Genomic DNA, 22,341 nt, shown 5'->3' with positions numbered 1-22,341 from the left:
GGTAGACCAAGGCAGTTCTCACTCTTGTGCTTTCGCTCTCCTCCGGCCATTTATGGATTGTCCCCACGTCTGTGGGCAGAAATAGGCGTTTATCTCGACGGGGTGCATGCATTAAGGAGAGCTAAACAGCTTTGACATGCCTGTGTCACTGACTTTCAAACTGCTTTGGGGTCGCACTGCATTTGTAAAGTGATTTCTGTCTCTTACAAGACCAGATGTATTGTTTGCAATTGTTTGAAGACATTAAAAAATGTGCTCCCTCATGCTGATTACTGTAACACCATGCAGTGCGCCACAGTGAGCTTCCGCTGAAAATGAGTGAAAGAATATGACAAGAATAAAAAAAAAAATAGAGGAGTTAAAACAAAAGATAGTGGCAGCATGCAAGGGTTCAAAATATGTTGGAAAATTGGAAATAATTGGATATATCAGAGACAAATGAATTTGGTTCCATTTTGTACTGGGCAACGTAAGAGTGTCAAAATGGAACCATTGTCAAAACAAAAGGCCCATTGGTGCTGTTGTTGTTGTTGTTGTTGTTATTATTATATATACTGTATATATTTCTTTTTTTTATGTGCCAGAATGCCATTCCAATCCAATTTAAGCCCTGGAAATAAATCATAAAACTACAGCAAGAACACTAGATGGCCCATAATAGAGCGAGTGCATGCTCTTGATGTTTGCTTTTCATGATCTCATTTTTAGAGGACAGCTAATGGACCATACACATATTCAGTCTCATTCCCCCTGATGGAGTCCTCTGTAGACACTGCCTATTAAAAGGACAACTGCGACTTTTGTCTTTTGTCCTGAGGGAAAGAGGCCATGGTTTCACTTTTATAGAGCTCTGAGATATTTAAAGCATCATCATGTCTGATGTGCAAAGCCTGTTAAACATTTAACCCCATCAGGCAAGGTCAAACACACAAGCATGCGCACAGGGTAATCAGGCCACAATTGGACAAATTACATATTAACAAGAGCTTTAGGTCTATTGTTAGAGAAGCTAGAAATGTGTGTGGGTGTGTGACCGGATAGGCAGTGTTTCTGTCTTTTGTCTCTCCCAAATGTACTGTAATATCAATTTAGGGTCCCATCGTGGCCCTCTAGCCTACATCACTATGAATATCATGCCCTTAATTCGTTGCTGTACAAGTCATGTTTAATCAGACTCATTACTGGATTCTAACCATCTATTCCTTGGTAACAAGAGCGATGGGCACTTTTTGAACGCAGAGTGATATTATGGCATTACAGTGTTAATCTTCTGAATTGGCTCACAAAATGACACCATGGGTGCTCAAATCTGTGTCCTGTGGTGGTTAAATCGAGCCGTAAAAGATTTGAGATTTTTGACAGCCATCAGAGTCCAGTCTCTAAGTGAGTGCAGGAATTCCATTGGGAAAAGACTTCTAGCCAATTTAGAAGAGAGGATCAGCTGCACTCTTATAATTAAATGTCAACTTTATATTTTGGGTCCGAATAATTATAGACGAAAGTGTGACCAGATCAAAATCAAATCTGAGCTCAGTAAATTATCACTGGAGAAAAAAAAAATCCTCTGAGATTGGGGTTTATGGCTGGGACATTTGTAATTACACATTGACGTAAAATTGCACGTTAGTGATGTTTGAGTGTTTTTTATTTATGTAAATTGTTGATTTAAAGATGTAATGGCGTGGCCAAGAACAGGCAGGAAAGGTTGTGAACAGATAAGATTTATTTCTTCTAAATAATAATTACATACAGGGGCAGATCCAATGAAAGTAATTTCCAAAATAAAGTCCATAAAAATCAAAGACTTGAGATGGAAGTTAACTGAAACAAACAAAAAATAAACTGGCCTAAAAAATAAATAAAATACCCCTGGTAAACAAAATAACAAACAAAAACAGCTAAGGTCAGCAGACCATGATGTAACTGGAAAAATAATTGCTGTAGTTATGCAGCTGTTTGCCAGTAACTTACTGTAGATTTAAATTGATGTATATTTACCGGCAACAGTTTGTTCAAAGTTAAATGAACATTAAACATTAACAAGCCTTTGTCTTTACAGAATAAAACTAAAAAATAATCTAATCCAAAGCATTTTGCAGACCAGAAATCTTCATCAACCTTTTTCTGTTTTTTTTTCTTCAGATTTTGGTTCCTAGAATGCTTTGCATGAGGCTGTTATTTTAGTTTTATTCTGTAAAGATAAAGACTTGTTAATGTTTAATGTTCATTTAACTTTGAACAAACTGTCGCCAGTAAATAACAATAATTTAAATCTACAGTAAATTACTGGCAAGCAGCTGCCAGTAATAGGCTACTGTAATTTCTACAGATTTTTTTTACAGTGTATGGCTGGGCAAAAATCTGACTCCCATTCACATATTCAATCTGATAAATATACCCCCTAGCCTCTAACAAACAAAAGGAAAAGGTAAATATCAAAATAAAACTTTCCCCAATTAACAACAGATATTTAACTAAAACTATACACTACTTCACAATACAAAACTACTTCAAACAAACAAAATAAAATTAAACTGGATGAAACAATAAAAAGGAATCCCCCTCCTCATCGGATCAAGATGGTACAGTCCAATTTCCCCTGAAACAGCTCAAAAGTGGAGGATGAAGCGCCGCCTCTTCCTTTAATGGCCGTCACATGGAATGCGGTCGTTCACTCCGTGGACCAGAGGACTCGGGTAAAGTCAAACAGTAAAGAGACAAGAGAGAATTTAAGTAGTGTGCACCCTTCCATAAATTCAAACTTTAATAAACTGTTTAACTCGTAACTTTGTCCTGTGTTTATTTATAATGCTAGGATTTTATATAAAGTTACAAACCATACTAAATAAAACTTCGCAATAAACAAAAATCAAGATGAGGTGAGCAACGCACCCGTCACATAAGACTACAGTTGCTGCATTCAAGTCCTCCTGGGAAGTTCGTACATAGGAGGTGGGGAGTCGTGTTTACGACGTGAGGTGAGTGCGTTCAAGTCAGTTTCGTCGGAGCAAAATGGCGGTGTGCCTTTACAGCAATGTTTGTTAACTCTGCTAATAAAAAACAAAGAATGTGCATCAGGTATGTTTTTCTTTTTATGTTTTTATTAGCTTACGAAGCCAATGTAAACTCTTATCACTAGGTATACATTTGTATATTACAATTATATCATATTTTGTGCAGAGAGCTTGCTTTATAAATGAAAAAGGCTTACAATGTCAATGAGTAAACATTGAAATTCATTTAAAATTAGGTCAACAGACGTTGAATGAATGTTTCTCACTGACATGGTAAAAAAGATGGAGATCCTGACCTGTTATTTAGCTAAAACTATTTTAGATTGCTTAAGGCATCTGCAACAGCAAGAAAATGATTTATCAAAACTCAAAAGGTAAATAATATATTTTTTTACCATTCACGACTCTTGCGCTGCTCTCCGCCATTTTGAAAAGATCAAAGGTTATCTCATCTTGGCAACTCGTCCATCAAACTATTCTACGAGTTGCCCAGTGGAAAATACCACATGAGGGGGTGTTCATGGGCATTTTCCACGTCGGCTTTTGGTATTTTTACCATAATTACCATAGCACATGAACGCAGCCAAAATCCTGAGTTCCCCACTGGTATTTAGGACATCGTGGTGGCGTTCAAGTGCGTTCACCTCGTAATTACGATCTATACGAGATGACTTGAACGCAGCAAGTGATATCACAGATGGGTAATTTCAGTGACCATGTTGCACTGGTAGTTGTTGTGTGTGTGTGTGTATATATATGTTGCATATATTATGGTAGTATAGCCTAAATTTGTTAGTTAAGGCTGCAAACCACCATAGAAGAGAAACAATTAGATGGTCAGTTAATGGGTTTAGTTATTTATTTTTAAACTTCTACAATTGGTCCCTCCAGTCTTGAATTTTAATTTACAGCCTATACATAGTAATAAAAATAGCCTAACAATCTGTGATTACAAGCAGTTTATAATTACCTTTATTAATATAATTAAAGTGCTTGTGGTTAATTATATTCACAGTGCATGATCAGTGCAATATAAAGTGACCTTAAACTCTAATAGACTTTCTGTAATTAACACCAAGGCATGTATTATTAGTATTAATTTTAATTTATTTATTGTACAGACAACTCAAATGTTTCTCTTTAATGATCTCTTGAAGTTGGTTTCTCTCAGTGTTGTGAGTGAAACGTAAAATTAAATGTATAAAAAAAGTGCGTATGTGTATTGTGTAACATTTTAAATTATTATTTAGTCTTGACATACTATTAAACTCATTTTGATGAGGGCCCCTTCACAAACTTTTGCTTAGGGACCCCAGAAGTGTGTTTCCCTTATAAGAGAACCGTTTATGAGATTATATGCAACACCCTTAAGTTATTATAAGGGGAAATCGCTCCTTAAGGATCATTCTTAAGGGAAAAACTTAAGGTTCTGTATGCGACCGGGCACTGGTTACATACATTCAGCCATTCAGTCTTTATTTTTGTCTGTGTTACTCTTAAGGTTACGATTTCCAAACCTTAAATTATACTTAGGGAAATGACCTTTAAGGAGTTTTATGCAACACTTAACACTCTTTAAGGGATTACTTAACTGAAAAAAAAAAAGCATTTAAATGCTTACATTTTTTAAATGCTTAAACATTTAAGGGAAAATCTATAGTGTTTATGACGTTTCACTTAAAGAAACCCTTAACAGATAAGAGTTTTTTTTTCCTGCAACACCCTTAGGTTTAAGGGAAACATAAGGGTGAACTTAAGGGAAAATTACACTTAAGGTACTTTATGCAACCGGGCATAACACTGAGCCTAAAAAGAAAAAAGAATTTGTTGTTGGAGAGTCAAACAACATACGAACTGGGATATTATTGTCTGAAATGTAAATAACTAAACATAAATGACATGTTTATAGACCTAAGTATGACAACACTCTTGCGTAAATATCCCTCCTTCCACGCAGATAATGCACGCGAGACGTCAGCGCCTCTGCTCCGGTGTGCTGTTGGTCTCATCTCGGTGACCCCCAGTAGCCCGACACGATCTGTGATGAAATCAGTGTAACACAACCAGCTGTTCATATTTCATCTCGAATTTACCCGATATCTGACATGTATGCTCATGTATCATCTCTTTCTCAGGCACATCTGGTCACTTCGCAGCGCATTCGAGCAGCAGGGTGAAGGACAGCCGCTGCGCTCCCTCCGCCCTCAATCACCGTCCGCTATTGGCCAGCGCGCACCGGCTTCATTATTCCAGTCTCACTGATGCGCGAGACACTCACTCTGCGCGCGGCTGAGAGAGATTCACTCTGGGTTTATCGCTACGGGAGGGACCTGTTACTGAAGCCACTGGAACGCACGGCACATGCATGAGAGCGGCACTTGCGAGCGGCTCCCCGGTTTAGTTGGGGACGCTGGAGAGAAGCGCAGTGATGATGGGACGCTGTGGGAAGAAGGGACGATACTCCTGCTTTGGCTTCCTCGCGGTCCTGGTTCTCCTGCTGCCCTATGCGATGGCTAGAGGTAAGAGAACTTAATTGTCTACAAAAAAGCCTTACGATGTACTTTTAAAGCCTGTCCTGGAGAGAGTTCGTGAAGCTCCGTCGTATGAACATATATCTGTATCTAAATATGAAATATGGGTGATAATGACTGTGTATTATATTTTTTCAAGCAAAGGCAAGGCAAGACTGTTTCGATTTCAATTGGGCTTTGGAATGTAGAATGTGTAGTAGATGCAAATTTATGTAAAACTCCATAAACGGCACGCATGTAAGTAATGCTCTCAGTCTTATCACTGTGGCAAACGCTTGAATAGGTAGCTACTGTAAAATGAGTGCCGATGCAAAGGGAAATTTGCACGTCTAATTTGCAATGCATTTAGTAACTGTCTGTAAAAATTATGAGATATCAGCAGTCTGGAAACCTTCTCATCATTTCGGTTTGAATGAAGCTTGTTTATTGGAGTAAGCATAAGCGTGCGTGCCACGAGATGTGCAGCGCAACAGGCATGAAAGGCACGCTGGTTCTACACCCGTCGTGTTCATGATTGAAAAGCGCATGACACTTTAATGAACGGATATTTGTGTATTTTTTATATTTATTTTTTATTGCTTAAATTACTAACAACTATAGATTATGTGCGTACGCTGCTGCTTTAAAAGTTTTACTGTAAAATATTATAGTTTTGGAATAAAAAGTCACTTTCGGACGCTTTTTTGTATTTTATTCCAATAGTTATTTATTCTTAATTTTCATCGTTTATTATTATTATTATTATTTACATAAGCCAGTTTTGTGATGTTTCATGTTGTTTAGGTCATATTTATTTTATTAGTGTCATATAGTGTTACTTTTTATTAGACTTTTTAGATTTTTCTCATGTAGTTTAGCTCTTGTGTAATTAAAAGCAGTTTTAAGTTGGTATATTTACTATTTTACAGTCCAGTACAGTAACATTGTCACTGTATTTTTGTAATGGTGAGCTTCTGGCAATAGCTACTATTTTGTTTTCCCTTTACCATTTAACATTTTAGCGTTCAGTATACTTTCACCAAGATTATTGGCGCGTGTTCTTTTAAATGAGAGCAGAAGCAAGGCAGCAATTATCTTATGTTAAGAGTCATTGATGCTTAGTGAAGAGGTGGACAGTGCACCCAGACGCAGTGCAATAACTATCATTAAGATGTTCAACCAAGATGGATTAATTGGATGTTTATAAACAAGTGTCCAATTAGCATTTCGTTAATTGCCTGTTTGGTCATCCCCCCTCCCCTTACGAATAAAAAGATTTGTGGCATCTGCAATTTGAAGTGATGCATTTAAAAGAAATCTGATGATATGGATTGGACAATTTGAGGTTGATGGTCTTGTTAGGAGTGCTGTTATTACCTAAGGCATCCCAAGGGCCACTTTTAAGATCTGTTTTGTTTATATAGGCTCGCTGAGAGATTGCGTTTGCAGTTTTCACTCTGGGTTTATTCAGAAACTGTGATTGTTTAGTTCATACATTATCCATTTATATCCTGGTTTGTTTGATATGTGATAAGATGAGGTGCATTTAAAGTGTTAAATCCTAAAGATACGCCTTTGAATCTCCATCAAATTCTGTAAATTCATGAATACAGAATGTTCTTTCTCATTGTGTAGCCTATCTTAAAGTCCTCTGATGTTTGCTGCGGAGAACCATCTGACCTCCTGATTTTATCGTCCCGTATGATAGACTATTCGAAAGTCTATTAGCAAATTAGCCCTCAGGATTTGTACCTCCTCCTTTCTTTAAACTATGGAAATCAGCTTGAACCGGCCTAACATTCACGATTAATGAGTTCTCCTCACCAGCATTAAGATGGTATTGCATAAGATATATCCGTTCCTCTCGAAGATACCGCTTTGTTGGTTCATTCAGAGAATTCATTAATATGCAAATGAAATCGTGTCATTAAAATATCCAATCATCTGTCATGTTCACTTACACCGCCTGAAGCGCTCACATCATCTATTGTTTCACATTCACACTCAGAAATACTCCGTACCTGTCAGAAAGAAGCTGTTATTGAAAACCATAAACAAACCCTAACTATTACACCGTTTGCCACATTGCCTGTGGTCAGAGTGTGTGTCATTTTCCTTTAATGTACTGTTTTTTATTTATTTATTTTTTTTTAGCTTTTTTTTAATAAAGTTGATGTGAGACACAGAACAGAAATGTTGCCCTGGGCAGCAGTAGATAGAGATGTAACTGTGCCCCATTCAGTGATAGAGGCGCACATGGTAATGAGTTCGAGTAGCTTTTGAAGTCTCCAGAGAGGTTCTCTGATGGCATGAGTTATGAATAAAGGCAGTGTGTTCCATCTGAACATAGGCAATGTTTAATTTACCTTGCAGTATCTTTATACAGACTCTCACAGTATGCTTTTTGACATCTGTGCACGTATGAAGGAGAACCCAGATTCGAATCGGCAACGTACGACATATCGTGGACGTTGTGTATCAGCTACTGTACATGACTGAGAATGAGCAATAGAACATTACTTAGGATATCTGTTAACGTTGATGCATTGCAGTGTCCACAAGTATCGCGTACTGTCACAGCAAGGCACACATTTCCCAGAATGCATCATTGATGTCCCCGGTGAAATGTTCTGAGAGCTTGTCATGAATCTGGTTGTTGGAGAGTATTTATGAGAGCGAGCGAATGGAAAGGGCCAGGTCTGCTCATCCTCAGGGACTGTGAATGGAGCTGGATCAGAAGATGCTTGTTAGGATGATGGAATCCTCTTGTCATTTGTCATAGGTGTAACATGGAACGCCAGCCGTTTTCCCTTTCCCTGGATTTTCAGTGCAAGGATAAGAAGCTTGAGCATTGTTAATGCATAAATGTGAACAGATGTTTGTGTAATTCCCCTCAGAGGTTTGTGATTTGCTGTATTGTCTGTATGTTAAGCGTGTGCCGGTAAAACCCAACAAAGGTCACACTGTAGAAAAGAAAATCGTAAATTAACGGTAAAAATTCTGCCAGCAAAGTTTCCAACCACTTGCTGTCAAATTACAGCAAACAAATCGTCAATTATTTTATGGAAAAATTTAGTTTTCTTGAAAACGGATATTTACTGTAAACATGTACTGTATTTTTACAGTCAAACTGCTGTAGATAAAAAATCTAAAAAAAAAATCTGTTGAATGTTAAACGAATGCATAAATCTGTATAAAAACTTAAAAAAATATTGCAGAAATACCTTAATATTACATAATTGAAACAAAGACTTCTGTTTATATTAGGGCTGTGCAAAAGTTAATTGCGATTAATCGCATCCAAAATAAAAGTCTGTGTTTACATATATATTTGTGTGTGCTGTATATAATTATTTTGTATATATAAATACACACACATGCATGTATATGTTTAAGAAAATGTGTTATTCCTATATAAAATATTTATATTTATATAATATAGATTATGTATTTATATATATATACAGAATTTAAGAGCAAATAATTCTTAAATATATGCATGCATGCATAGGTATTTATATATACAAATAATTATATACAGCACACACAAATATATTATGTAAAACAGACTTTTATTTTGGATGCGATTAATCGCAATTAACTTTTGCACAGCCCTAGTTTATATATATATATATATATATATATATATATATATATGATCAACACCTTAACTGTAAAAAATCCCATAAAAAGTGTCAATGACCGTCAGCAATGGCTGTCATACAAAAACCATCAAATTATTGTAAAATATCCTAATTTAGAGGCATGATATGTTCATTTTTTGTTCACCACAAGAGGGGGCAGTTTCCAACAATAACTAAGGAGTAGGTTTATGACACTGTGATGAGCAGAATGATGGGACTTGCGGTCAAGCTGATGGATCTAATAATGTTTATGGATGAGTGCAAACATTCATATACATGTCAGAGGTCGCACGCCTCTGGAGCAACTAGGGTTTAAGTGTCTTGCTCAGGGACACATTGGTGTCTCGCAGTCGATTCGAAGTCGAACCTGGGTCTCTCACACCAAAGGCATGTGTCTTGTCCACTGCGCCATCTTGCGGATATAAAGGAATAAGGACATTTAATTTTACCTAACTACCTGCAAGTGCTGGATTACTCACACAGGTTAGTTTATTAGATGAATTAAACTTGTGAGATAGATAACGCAGCGCTGCTTCTCTCGGTCTCTTAAATGTGTTGAAAGTTATAATGTTATACCACGTGTTAGTTTGTTTGTTATACAAAACTAACAGTAAGCTAAATCAACATTAGAATAACATACTGACCATATTCTAACATTTCATCATGTTGAGCAAATGTTTTATGTTCATTTGCTCACCTGTCTAAAGCTGTAAAGTTGTGACTCGTGAAGTTCTGTCAAGTCCAAGTTTGTCAGCTCCTCGGCATCTCGAAAAAACGGCACGCTGATATTAATCCTCATTTTAGTTCTCCTTGTTTGTCCCCAAGTCTGCATGCCATGGTCTATGTTTGAAATAAATACAGGCCTTTTTCATTATTTATTTATTTATTTATTTTACAGTGCACATTTAATCTTTCAAACACTCATGAATTTGTCAAAAGGAGGGAGGATCTTCGTAACCACATACATTTTCAATAACCTGAGCGCAGGGGTTGGTCCTGGGGGAGGCTGAGTTTGAGATTTTTGTGTTTGCTTGCATAATTTCCATTTGAGAGCTTGGGAGTGGCATTATGTATTGTTTTTGTTAATGTTTATCCTACATTCTATACTGTCAGACAATCCAGGTTTATCTAAATGTGGGTACTTAAACAAGTTGTTGTCAGCACAATTGGAGCTTCATCATTTTAGTGACAGGATCAAAAATAAACCCTCTCAAAGAGCAAATAGGAGTAAAGGTAAATATAACCCCAAAGCAAATTGTAAAAATGGTAGTTTGGCCAGTGTTGACATTTTGATGCGAATAATTCACATCAAACACATAGAAACTATATAGAAAACATCTTGTTTCTTCTAACAGCTTTTACTTCAGCTAAACATTTTCCATCTGATGTTTATCTCAGATGCCTAAAGGTTTTTTTTCCTTAAGGACTCCATGTGGTGACACATATGTGGAACATTCCTCACATTAAGCCACCAAAACGGAAATGAGGAACAAAATAATGATGTACTGTATCTTAATGCTTTTAGGTCCATTGCAGTTTCACAGAGAAATAGACTGACTCATCTCGCGTGAAACAATGATTGTGCTGCTTGTCACAAATATTGAAGGAAAAGCAGCCAATTTTATATATAAAATGTTATGGCTTAATGGTAATTTTGGACCCTGGCCTGTATACTTAACAATGTGACACCATTACCATTTTGGGTTGTGGGAGGTTGATGGGCCAAAATAGCAAATGTCTTATGAAAGCATAAAATGTGTCCATCTCAAAAACATACCTTGGCCATGCTGTTTTTAGCCATCAGAACTCCTGGAACCACAGTTCCTTTTCCCGATTGGCCTTGTTTTCTGTTTCTCCATCTTCATTTGTGTCTCCTCGGAGTGCTTTTGAGAGAGTACTGAATGAAGAGACTTTGAGATTGCTGTCCTTCCTCCATTGACCCTGGGATTCACCACAAAGGCATAACTCGCACCATTAACCATGAAATCTTGAGAATGAGTGCATTTCTTTCTCTTCCTCTGCCTTAACTCTATTTATCTTTTTCAGCATGAACACATACCTCTCCAGGTACTCTAAATGTTTTGAACTATCCTCCATATAATAATTTCCCAGGAAGAAAAAGATTATAGATAAGTACAGTGTCAATAGACAGTTATGGTGTAAAATGATGGTGCTAAAGGAATAAGAAGGGGAAAGATGATTTAAGATATTATCTGGTAATTTAAAATGTTTTTGTGTGTTCTGCTGCATTCTGACCCGGTTTCAAATTTTACTGATTTGTGTTTTTACAGTTGGCAATGCAATAATGACAAATGAACAGGCACTCACACAAACACTGTAATGACTGTTTGATGGATAACATCAACCTCTATGCAGCAATCACACAAATGTAAACTAGTTTAATGCATTCTTCCCTCACTGTGACAGATGTCTGCTATTGGTCATTCTATTTGAAAAATGATCCGACAAGTCTCTTTGATGTAAATCGATACTGTTCCCAAATATGAATATTTCATGTTTTAATAATCAATTGCAACATTGACAGAGATGTAAGAGCTTGTCTGTAATAAAATATCATGCAATTTAATCTCGGAGGTTGCGTTGGCTGCGCTGTCATTGAGCAGTGTTCTGATTGGCCCGTGGGCAGTATTGATCACTGTGACGCAGGCAACATGAGCAAGCAAAACTAGCTGAACAAGCTTGTCCCTTTTTTTTAAATTTGTGCATGAATCGTATGTATTGTCTTGTGATAATGTGATACTATCTTATGACATTTCATAAAATACTGTGTAAAGAATATATCAATGGCATTTTTTTACAATAGATTAGGGGTGTGCGATATGACGATTTTTAATCGTGGACGATTAAAATGTCTCCACGATCTGCTTTTGAAGAAATATCGTAGTATCGTGTTACAGTGCATTCTATCAGTTCAGTTCTGGCGCCTCCGTCTCTCAACTGTACAACGCGACGTAGCCTACACATGATCACACGTTAAGGAATAGGTAGCCTACGGGACACCGCAATTCACAAAAGTTCATTATTTGCATAAGCCTTGCCGGTTAAACATTTAATTCACGCGCTGATCCGCTGTTCTAACGTGCGCTTTCCTGACCGCATAACCCCCGACGCTCACAGGCACTAGAAGTCTGTCAAACAGCGCCTGAATACTGGACTAAGTTCTCTCGAGTCTTATTAAGCTAGTACTGTTAAATACACACAATGTTTACATAAACAGGCTATGTCTAAAGTGAAAGCAAACATTTGAGAGAATATCTGGTGTAATATGCGTCTATATTAAACGCGTCGCGTGCTGGTCTAAAAGCAACAGGAATAAATAGTAGCCTACTGCCGCTTGTCCTTAAAGGGATAGTTCACAAAAAAAAAAAAAAAAAAATTATTAAGTCATTATTTACTCACTCTAATGTTGTTCCAAACCTGTATTAATTTCTTTCTTGTGATGAACACAAAAGACATTTTTTTTTTTAATGTGGGTAACCAAACAGTTGCTGGTCCCCATTAACTTCCAGGAGAGAACCTATAAAAAAAACTATAAGGGGACCAGCAACTGTTCGGTTACCCACATTATTCAAAATAACTTTTATTTTCAACAGAAGAAAGAAACTTATTCGGGTTTAAAACATCTTGAGAGAGTAAATTAAGACAATTTTCATTTTTGAGGGAACTATCCCTTTAGTGTTAATAAAAAAAAAAAAAAAACACAAGGAGAAAATCACTCACTGACTGAGAACTTAAAGAGAACTTTAATAAGAATCAATTTATTCAGTGAAGTCTATGTAGTGTTTTAATTTCATATTTGTTCATTTAATTACTTCATTGCAACTGCTAAATACACCTGCATCTGAAAAAATAAAGCACTATTTATTTAATATGAATATTAATTTGTGTAATGTTTATCTTGTCTTATTTTTTTAATAACAAAGAAAATAATGACAAAGATTTTTATCTTCGCCACTGGCCTAAATGTGTGGCTTTCTTTTTTATTTTGTTACCTAAGGCTTTGTTTTTAACATAAGGACATTAGTTTGGCTGTAATGAACAGCCACTTAAAACCAATTAAAAATATTAAAACCAACTTGAAAAAGAATCGTGATAAAAAATCGTGATCGTGATTTTCCTAAAAAAATCGTGATATGATATTTTTTCCATATCGCCCACCCCTACAATAGATGTACTGACGCTTACATTTGAGAATGGGGTATATCCATTGCTTTAATGCTTTAGAAATGGCCTTCCTGACTGACAAGACTAGTGTAGACTAGAATGCATGTCCTTGCTGGTAAGACACTTTTTTTATGTCGGTTTATATTGGTTAGCTGCTGGTTTTAACTATAAGAGGCTGCTTTATGCTGGTTAAATGCTGATTTATGCTGGTAAGGTGCAGGTTAAGTGTTTATTATTTTGGTTAGATGTTGGTTTATCTGAGGGACCTTGGCAGACAGAAGCACTGTTAAAGGGTTAGTTCACCCAAAAATGAAAATTAAGTCATTAATTACTCACCCCCATGCTGTTCCAACCCCGTAAGACCTTCGTTCATCTTCGGAACACAAATAAAGATATTTTTGATTGGATCTGAGAGCTGGATCAGTCCTACATAGACTGCCTAAGGGACTGGCTCTTGACGGCCCATAAAGTCATTAAAGAAAAGGTTTAAATATTCCATGTGCCTACAGCGGCTCAATTATAAGTTTATCAAGCGACGAGACTACTTTTTGTGCCAAAAAAACATAAATAACGACTTTATTCCACTATTCCATTACTTCCTTATGGGCGCATGCGCGAGAACTGAGACGAGGACGTTCTCCTTCGACTACTTTTTGTTACCGGCTGCTCACCGCTTAGGAGTATTACCGGTGTTCTGACAATTCATGCTACCCAGGCCATCCTTAAAAATATTTTGGTTTGCAGTAACAGCAATTTTTAAAAAAAAAAAGGGTCGGTAGGTAGGTCTATATTTTTTTTTTCCAGGATTCAGTGTAAAAAAAAAAGTAAAATTTTGGTCATGGTGATCATGATTTTTTTTTTTTTTTTAATTGCATAGGCTACTGTGACGTCACTGACTGGGTCTTCAAACTGTGCATCCACCACTAGGTGTTATTGCAACCTACAACCGGTTACGTTTTTAGGCCAGTCACAAAATGAATAAATATCTACTGTATTTGTTATGCAGCAGTGTGCAGGCTTTTTTTTCCCCAAATACATGAGATATAAGCAAAAACAAGTACAAACACATGGTGAAACAAAGAATACAATTAAACAAAGATACAAATGAGCCTATATACACAGTGCTTTAATTTCAGAAAGGTCTAAAATTAGCTACTTTTCAGTTAAGTGTGTTGCGCTGTCTGAAAAGAAATTTAATTTAGTAAATCAAATGTAAAATGACACTGCATGGTTTATCATAGTTAGATTAATGCTTATTAAAGTTTAAGTTAATAATTCAAGAGCTGCGAGTGATTTTTCTCTGCCTTTTGTTGTGTTTGATTCCCATTACTGGCTCAATCGTCACATGTTTATTAGACTACTGCCCCTTTAAGACCGAGTGCGGATCTAACATATCCTCCCAACTATTCACATCCATTTAAGACATAAACTGTGTTTAAATGAATCTCAGAGCAGGTCATTTTAGATTTTATGTATATTTGATAGTTTAGCTGCGCACATGAAGCCCAAAATGAGGCTATAGCCTACTTTTCTTGTCCCGTTGCAGTGCATTTCGGAGCACGCATCACCTTGTGAACAGCGTCTCTTGCGCAGACTTTTGTGCTTGTAATAGCTCTTTTAATGATTGAACCCGTACGCAGTTTAGCAACAGTACAGACTGCATTTTACAACAATTACCGATCGTGCTGATTCTGACGGTACGTTTGGGTTTTAGGAAGAAATGACAGCGCAACGCTGTGAAGGGAAGGAAGTTGCGCTATAGACAGAATGCGTCTGTAATGGTTTCATCTCAAATATCTTTTTATAATCTTTGAAAGCGGAAATCTAAAATACAATTAGAATAATATCCCAGATCTAAAGTGTAGGTAACCACGTTCTGTCCTCATTGTCACTCATTAAGCAGGGCTGTCATGTTGTTCGCGCTGTGGCTCCGGGTGAGAGATCGCTCTCTCTCTTCTGGACTGGGAATAGCAAAATTGCATCAGACAAATTGTTTAATATTATTATTATATATAGAAATGGGTGATATTCAGCCCATTTAATACCGGGTTTACCAAGCGGGAACACTGAATGAAACGAAGCGAACGTATAAGCCTTATAGACAGTGTGACACGGGTAAACCAATCGTCTAAACATAATCAGATGACTATGACGCCACGGGTTTTTATTTAAAAGAAAGAACGTAGCCTACGTTTGTAGACATAAGCAACTTTCACAATACTAACTAAAATATCATTTTATGGAATTTGAATTAGTCGTTTGAAGAGTAAAAAAAAAAAAAAAAAATCGGTCGGTCTGAACGCAAGTTACAACCGGCAAGTCGGTCGGACTAAAAGGGAAAAAAAATAAAAAATTGGGTCGGCCCTAAATTGACAGGGTCGGTCGGGTTACGGCAAACAAGAATATTTTTAAGGGTGGCCCCATCGAGATTTCCTACTTACCGGTTATGCGCATGTGCAGACTCACAGTTTTTTTTTTTTTTTTTTTTTACAAAAGGTACATTTTCCTGTTATAATGCATAATTTCCCTTTAAAAAATGCTTACTACCAAATGAATATTTGTACGGTCAGCCAGCTGAAAAGGAATAACTGAAAGTTTCAGTTACTATATAGGAAAAGGTGTACTTTGACAAGTCAAAGATGAATATTTTATGATAATTTTTACTTTTCACACCGTTTTAAAAATAAAAACAGTAGTCTACAGTATACAGTAGCTACTCATAACTTAGAATTGTATTAGAATTGTATTTCATACGACTTTAATCGGCATTCTGTGATCAATTCGCGCTACGGTAGCATTTTTCGACGAGGCAGCAAAAATCGACAGAACACCGCCACCTACCGTATAAAATGATGATCCATATATAAGGCGCTCCGGATTATAAGGAACACTGTCGTTTTTTGAGAAGATTAAAGGCTTTTAAGGCACCTTATAGTGCGGAAAATACGCTAATTGAAAAGCGTATGTACAGCGTGCATCTTCCTGTGCTTGTAAACAAAAAATTTTGCGCTTCCAGCTATATCAGCACATCATCTTATACGGTAGGTGGCGGTAAAACTCCTAAGCGGTGAGCAGCCGGTAACAAGAAGTAGTCGAAGGAGAAGAACGTCCTCGTCTCAGTTCTCGCGCATGCGCCCATAAGGAAGTAATGGAATAGTCGAATAAAATCGTTATTTATGTTTTTTTATGGGCACAAAAAGTAGTCTCGTCGCTTGATAAACTTATAATTGAGCCGCTGTAGGCACATGGAATATTTAAACCTTTTCTTTAATGACTTTATGGGCCGTCAAGAGCCAGTCCCTTAGGCAGTCTATGGAGGACTGATCCAGCTCTCAGATTCAATCAAAAATATCTTTATTTGTGTTCCGAAGATGAACGAAGGTCTTACGGGGTTGGAACAGCATGGGGGTGAGTAATTAATGACTTAATTTTCATTTTTGGGTGAACTAACCCTTTAAGAATATTTCTTTCAAACATTTCACACTCTCATATATGTAAGCTTGTGTCTGCCACAAAATAAAACCGTTTAAAAGATAATTGCGACTTTTTATCTTACAAATTGTAATTCAAACTTATTTTCTCACAATTGGTACTGCAAGTTCTTTGGTTTTCCAGGAATACTCTGCATATTTGAGCTCTCATCACTAGCTTGGTGGTATTGAGGTCCAGTTTTGCCATTTAGAACAAATAAGGCACTTGCACACAACCTTACACCACAAAAAGAGTCAACAAATTCTGCCTGTTAAATTTTAAACAGGATAATTGTTCTATCGGCTTGTTGAATGTACTTAAATATCAGTTATCTTGATTCTTCAGCACAGTGCAAAATAAAAAAGCTAAATAATACAAAATATTGACATTTATGCATTTGGCATACGTTTTTATCCAAAGCGACTTGCATTGCATTCCAAGGTACACATTTACATCATTATCAGTTCTTGCTTTCCCTTTGTATTGAATCCATAATCTTGGCATTGTAAGTGTCAACGCTCTACTGTTTGGGCTACAGGAAAGCCTGTATTTAGCAGATTTTGCCAGTCAAATATTAACTTTTGAGCACAGCTGTACCATCATGATCTGATATTCACTCATGCCCTTGAATTTCATTAAAACTGTGGCTTTTTTTAAATAATGAATGTGTCACTATATAATATGATTCGATCTTCTTTCTCATTTCATACATATGTTCTTGAGGCCACTCATAGGATGTGCTCTGTGTACCGTGACCAATGGAGGAGAGCGCCACGTTCTTATGTGCATGCGTTTTTCATTCTCTCTCTCACACACACACTCACACTGGGGCGCACACACGCAGTGTACAGTGAAGGGCTCGCTTTGTCTGCATGTTGATGTATGGTCAGCAGTGTCGGTGTAAAAATCTGCTGGTGCTTACTGCTTGTAAAAGAGCCGGAGAGCTGCACAAACCAGGTGTTTTGTGAAAAACACTCACACTCACAGCACAGAACCAGAACAGAACTCACACACTGTTTGAAAAGTAGTTAATTTTCTCTACATGCCTTTTAACTTCAGTGTGGGTTTAAAATATTGTCCTCATTAGATTTCGGGTTGCCTCCCACTGTGGAATTGCAAATGTTCATCGGAACTACATTGTGTTTTCAGTTTCGTTTGAGACTAGTAGAGAAAAATGCTTTTCTCTTTTAGGAATTGGTTTGGACATTTTTTCAGGTGCACATTAAGAAATATCCTCTTGTTTTATACTTTTGTTTTTAGTATGATTGAATGAGCTCTTTGCTGGGCAGGACACAGCTGGGAAGTGTGATACATTTAAATTTAAATAAATAAATACAACAACTATGGTACCAATATATCAGATGAAATACTGACTAACATTGGTCGCTATTGGATCATTAATTTTTTGATATGGGAAATCTAAAGATGACCTTTGCCATCCTCTAATGCTCAGAAAATTAATAAGTATTAATAACATTGTTTAATGTAATCTTTAGTAAATCTCAAAATAAATGTTTTCATACTCTACATATTAATGTTTCGAACTTGTGATGTTATGAACGATTTCAGTTTTTAGTGTTTTATTTTATTGTAGACAAATTAGTGTATTAACTTATACATCGACCATTTATTATTATTTAAATATAAAAAATAATGCTTGACTTTTAAATTTAATAAAGATGTTAATGTATTGATTTGTAAAAACTAAATTAGTAAACATGCATGACTTTTGTAGGTAGATATATTTTACATTCGCATTTTGTTTTAGCCTTTGTGCTTAAATAAATCAACATTTGTCGTCTTGTTCTGTCAAGTTAAAGGGTTAGTTCACCCAAAAATGAAAATTCTTTATTTTTTTTATTTTTTATTCACCCTCATGTTGTTCCTACCCCGTAAGATTTTCATTCATCTTTGGAACACAAATTAAGATATTTTTTATTAAATCCGAGCATCTGGATCACTTCTCCATATAGGCTTCTTAAAGTAACATTTGTTCACTTTCTCCCTTACATTTATGGGTGGGCAAATGCAATTTTGTCTCATTGTCTTAGTCTGGCAGCGCCGCCGCTATAGCTTAGCTTAGCTTAGCATAATGAATGGAATGCTATGTTGCCAGGTAGCATGTCGTGAGTAAAAGTGATAAAGAAAATAAAAATAATTACTTATTGTGGCCTGCTTATTCACAATAAGTACAAATAGCAATGCAGATGATTTCCTAGGCAGAGATTATATGGGGGGAAGCACAGGCGAAGCACTGCTACTTGGCCGCAGAGATATCAAGTAACACCTGATATATAAAGCTTGCCACAAAGAACTGGCGAAAGTAGTGATTATGCATGAAACATTATTGTTGATAAAGTTGATAAATTGATAAAGTTAACGAAGCAGACTCGCCATCTTCGTAGTAATGAACGCGCCTATAGAGAGAAATGCACACTTCATAAGAATTAGCCTACATAAGCAGAGATAGCCAATTTCTTTTAGTTTTTAATTGTTTTGTTTAAAAGTACACATTTAAAGCTTTCTATAGATATACAGGTTTACACGCTCCAGTTCACGCGCCTTTTTACACGCTCCAGTTCCTCATTATATTGTCCACTATATTTGCTTTTTTCTTTATTAACCCAGGCAAATTTGTAGATGAAACATTGATTAAAATAAAGATACAATTTGTACAAAACGAAATTTTCAAGCAAAAATAATATTCAAAGATCGCTGGCTATTATTTGATTATTATTCGAAAATCGTACCCCTCCACTACTAGCACGCACACATGCAAAAATAAGAAAAACTACAACTTTATTAAACATTATATTCTCTTCCAGTTCTGCCTTCACATGTCCGCAGTGACGCTGGTGACTTAAGATGCTACTGACGTGTTCTCTGGTTACTGTGTTACTGGTTACCAGAGAACACGTCAGCAGCATCTTACATCAGCAGCGTCACTGTGGACAGAACCGGAAGACAACACAATGTTTAATAAAGTTATTTTTTTTATTTTTGGACCAAAATGTATTTTTGATGCTTCGAAACATTCTAACTATAACCCACTGGTGTCACATAGACTACTTTGATGATGTCTTTATTTCCTTTCTGGACAAGGACAGTATACCGTACATACATTTTTAATGGAGGGACAGAAAGCTTTTGGACTAAATCTTAACCCTAAAATGTGTTCCGAAGATGAACAGAGGTCTTGCGGGCTTGGAACAACATGAGGGTGAGTCATTAATGACATAATTTTCATTTTTGGGTGAACTACCCCTTTAATATTGAGCCACTGTAGGAGTAGTGATCCAGCTCGCAGATTTAATCAAAAATATTTTAATTTGTGTTCGGAAGATCAAAGGAGTTGGAACAACATGAGAGTAAGTAATTACTGACAGAATTTTCATTTTTTGGGGAACTAACCCTTTAAGGTGTTTCTGTACTACATTCAAATTCAGTATGGTAATCCAATGCTTTGTTTTCTGTCGGTTTTGATTTCTGTGCCACTTTTTTCGTCAAACACACCATTTTAGGTGTATAGTAGCTATATGTTGGAGTGCTCCCTCAAACACAATAGTGAAACTATCAATGAGCCAGTTAGCGGTTAGCACAGCTTGCTACAGCGCAGAGAGTTCCCTGAATGCTGCAGCTGCACACCTAGTGTGTGATTCAACAGGGCTAAGTGGTTGACATCACATATACTTGTTCCTACACCTAAACACTCACTCACTTTCTCTCTTTCTCTCTTGATTATCAATAATCTGGCTGCCTGTTTCACACTGTTTTGGCACACTGTTTCTTCCCTAATTGTACATGTCAGTAATTAAATCATGGGAATATTTAAACTTTTGAAGAACAGAAGATGTGATTTCAGAGCCTTTGTTTCTTTAATCCCCTTCTAATGTGTCTAGTTTTGTTCCACATTTTTTAAATGCTGTAGTTAGTGAAGTTATGGATTTATTTGATTTGACACAATGTCAGTGGCGAACTGTGTTGTCATTGCTGTACATGTTACATAAAATCTCTGAGAACTGTGGATAGGATAATCAAGTGTATTAGGGATGTTTTGCCCCCTGCATTAATTTCCTGTATTAACTCAGCCCTGGTAGATGGTTTTATACATCAGAACTTCCCTGAGCTGAATGTGATCCCTAAAGATGGAGGAGTTGGGGGTAGTTTAAACCAGACTACATTGTTGAAGGGATATGGAGATTTGTGATAAAGTACATCCATCATGGAGAGTATTGTATAAACCTTCTATGTCCAAACTTTGATATCAAAGTTTAATAAGATTGTTCTGTATGTCCCTTCTATAATGCTCATGATACTGTTTTTCACATGTTTTGAATGTCCAAGACTTGGTCCTTTATTTGTAATATTTGAAAAGTTGATCACAAAACTAGGGTTTTCATATTTGTTTATCTTAGGATATAAATATAGAAAGTCATGGCAACAAAAATGTGTTCTTGCCAATTTTTTTAATTGGCCAAGCTAGCCATTTTGAAATCCCACTAGTGTAAAAATACTGGAAAAGAATTTGATATGGAAGCTATGTTTAGGTCTTTTATAGAATCTCGAGTGACCATTGAGTATACATATTACAAATACACCGATAATGTTGCTTTGTTTGAATGGAGATGGGGTGGGTCCGAGGCACTGGCGATTGTGAGTATGGAAGCTTAGTTTTTAATTGGTAAAATGTTTGTTGTTTGTAATATATTTTGTATATTTTTTGTCTTTAAAAACTAACATGGTTTAAATGGGTTAAAAGTTTCTCTCTCTCTCTCTCTCTCTCTCTCTCTCTCTCTCTCTCTCTCTCTCTCTCTCTCTCTCTCTCAAGGTCTCACTCTCTGTCCACCCATCCATCACTTCCATCACCCACACACACACACACACATTATACTTTAATATTCCGCTTTCTAAAAAATTCTGTTCTGTCTTCACGTTTCCCTCTGTCCTGCCCTTTCTTCACAAATCTTGGCTCTTTCACACATACTTATGACCTGTGGGAGAGAAAACCCAGGCAAATAAAAAAAAGAAATACTTCATCGTCACACATTGGGACACCGGATGGCAGCAGTATGATAATCTGGCATTAACAAATGAAAATGACGACCCTGAGAGTGGGTGGTTCACTGTGGCCGATGCACCTGAGGTCAGCGCAGTCTTTTATTTTCAATTAGTGAAAGAGAGGTGAGACAAAGTCTGCCTGCCATCAAGAAAATGTGTGGTCCCCCGCTTTAGCTGTTCCTTCCGCTCCCTCATATAATTCCATTCCGTTCTGTGATTTACATGCAAATGAGAGCAAATGACTATTCATTCAGAAGTGAAATTGGGAATGTGCTAATGCTAAGAGACAACCATCATAATCTTTGTTCCCCATGTTATTTGGCGCATCAATGGGATACGAGTATTTTCCTCCAATGCGATGACATTTTTAAAATGCCACTTTAACTTTGAAAGTACAATAACAAACAATGACAGAAATCATAGGTACAGGATTACATGGAAAGAAAAAGATCTACCGCT

At 36.6% G+C, this 22,341-nt stretch overlaps 1 protein-coding gene across 2 annotated transcripts in view; it reads left to right on the top strand.

Annotated features, from left to right (window-relative positions):
* The first annotated feature begins 4,984 nt into the window (after positions 1-4,984).
* unc5da (unc-5 netrin receptor Da) overlaps positions 4,985-22,341 on the top strand; it is a 222,025-nt gene continuing 204,668 nt past the window's right edge. Inside the window, exons 1-2 of one of the 2 annotated variants that reach the window (XM_089124045.1) lie at positions 4,985-5,068; positions 5,150-5,533. In XM_089124045.1, the coding sequence (XP_088980171.1) occupies positions 5,443-5,533 (91 nt within the window). In that variant the 5' untranslated portion in view covers positions 4,985-5,068; positions 5,150-5,442. Of the gene's footprint in view, positions 5,534-22,341 lie in introns of both variants that reach the window. The other variant, XM_039688107.2, reaches the window with a different exon arrangement.

This window comes from Pimephales promelas, chromosome 19, assembly GCF_988280905.1.
Source record: "Pimephales promelas chromosome 19, fPimPro1.hap1.1, whole genome shotgun sequence".
NCBI classification, from domain to species: Eukaryota; Metazoa; Chordata; class Actinopteri; order Cypriniformes; family Leuciscidae; genus Pimephales; species Pimephales promelas.
This window is presented reverse-complemented; position numbering and strand designations above follow the sequence as displayed.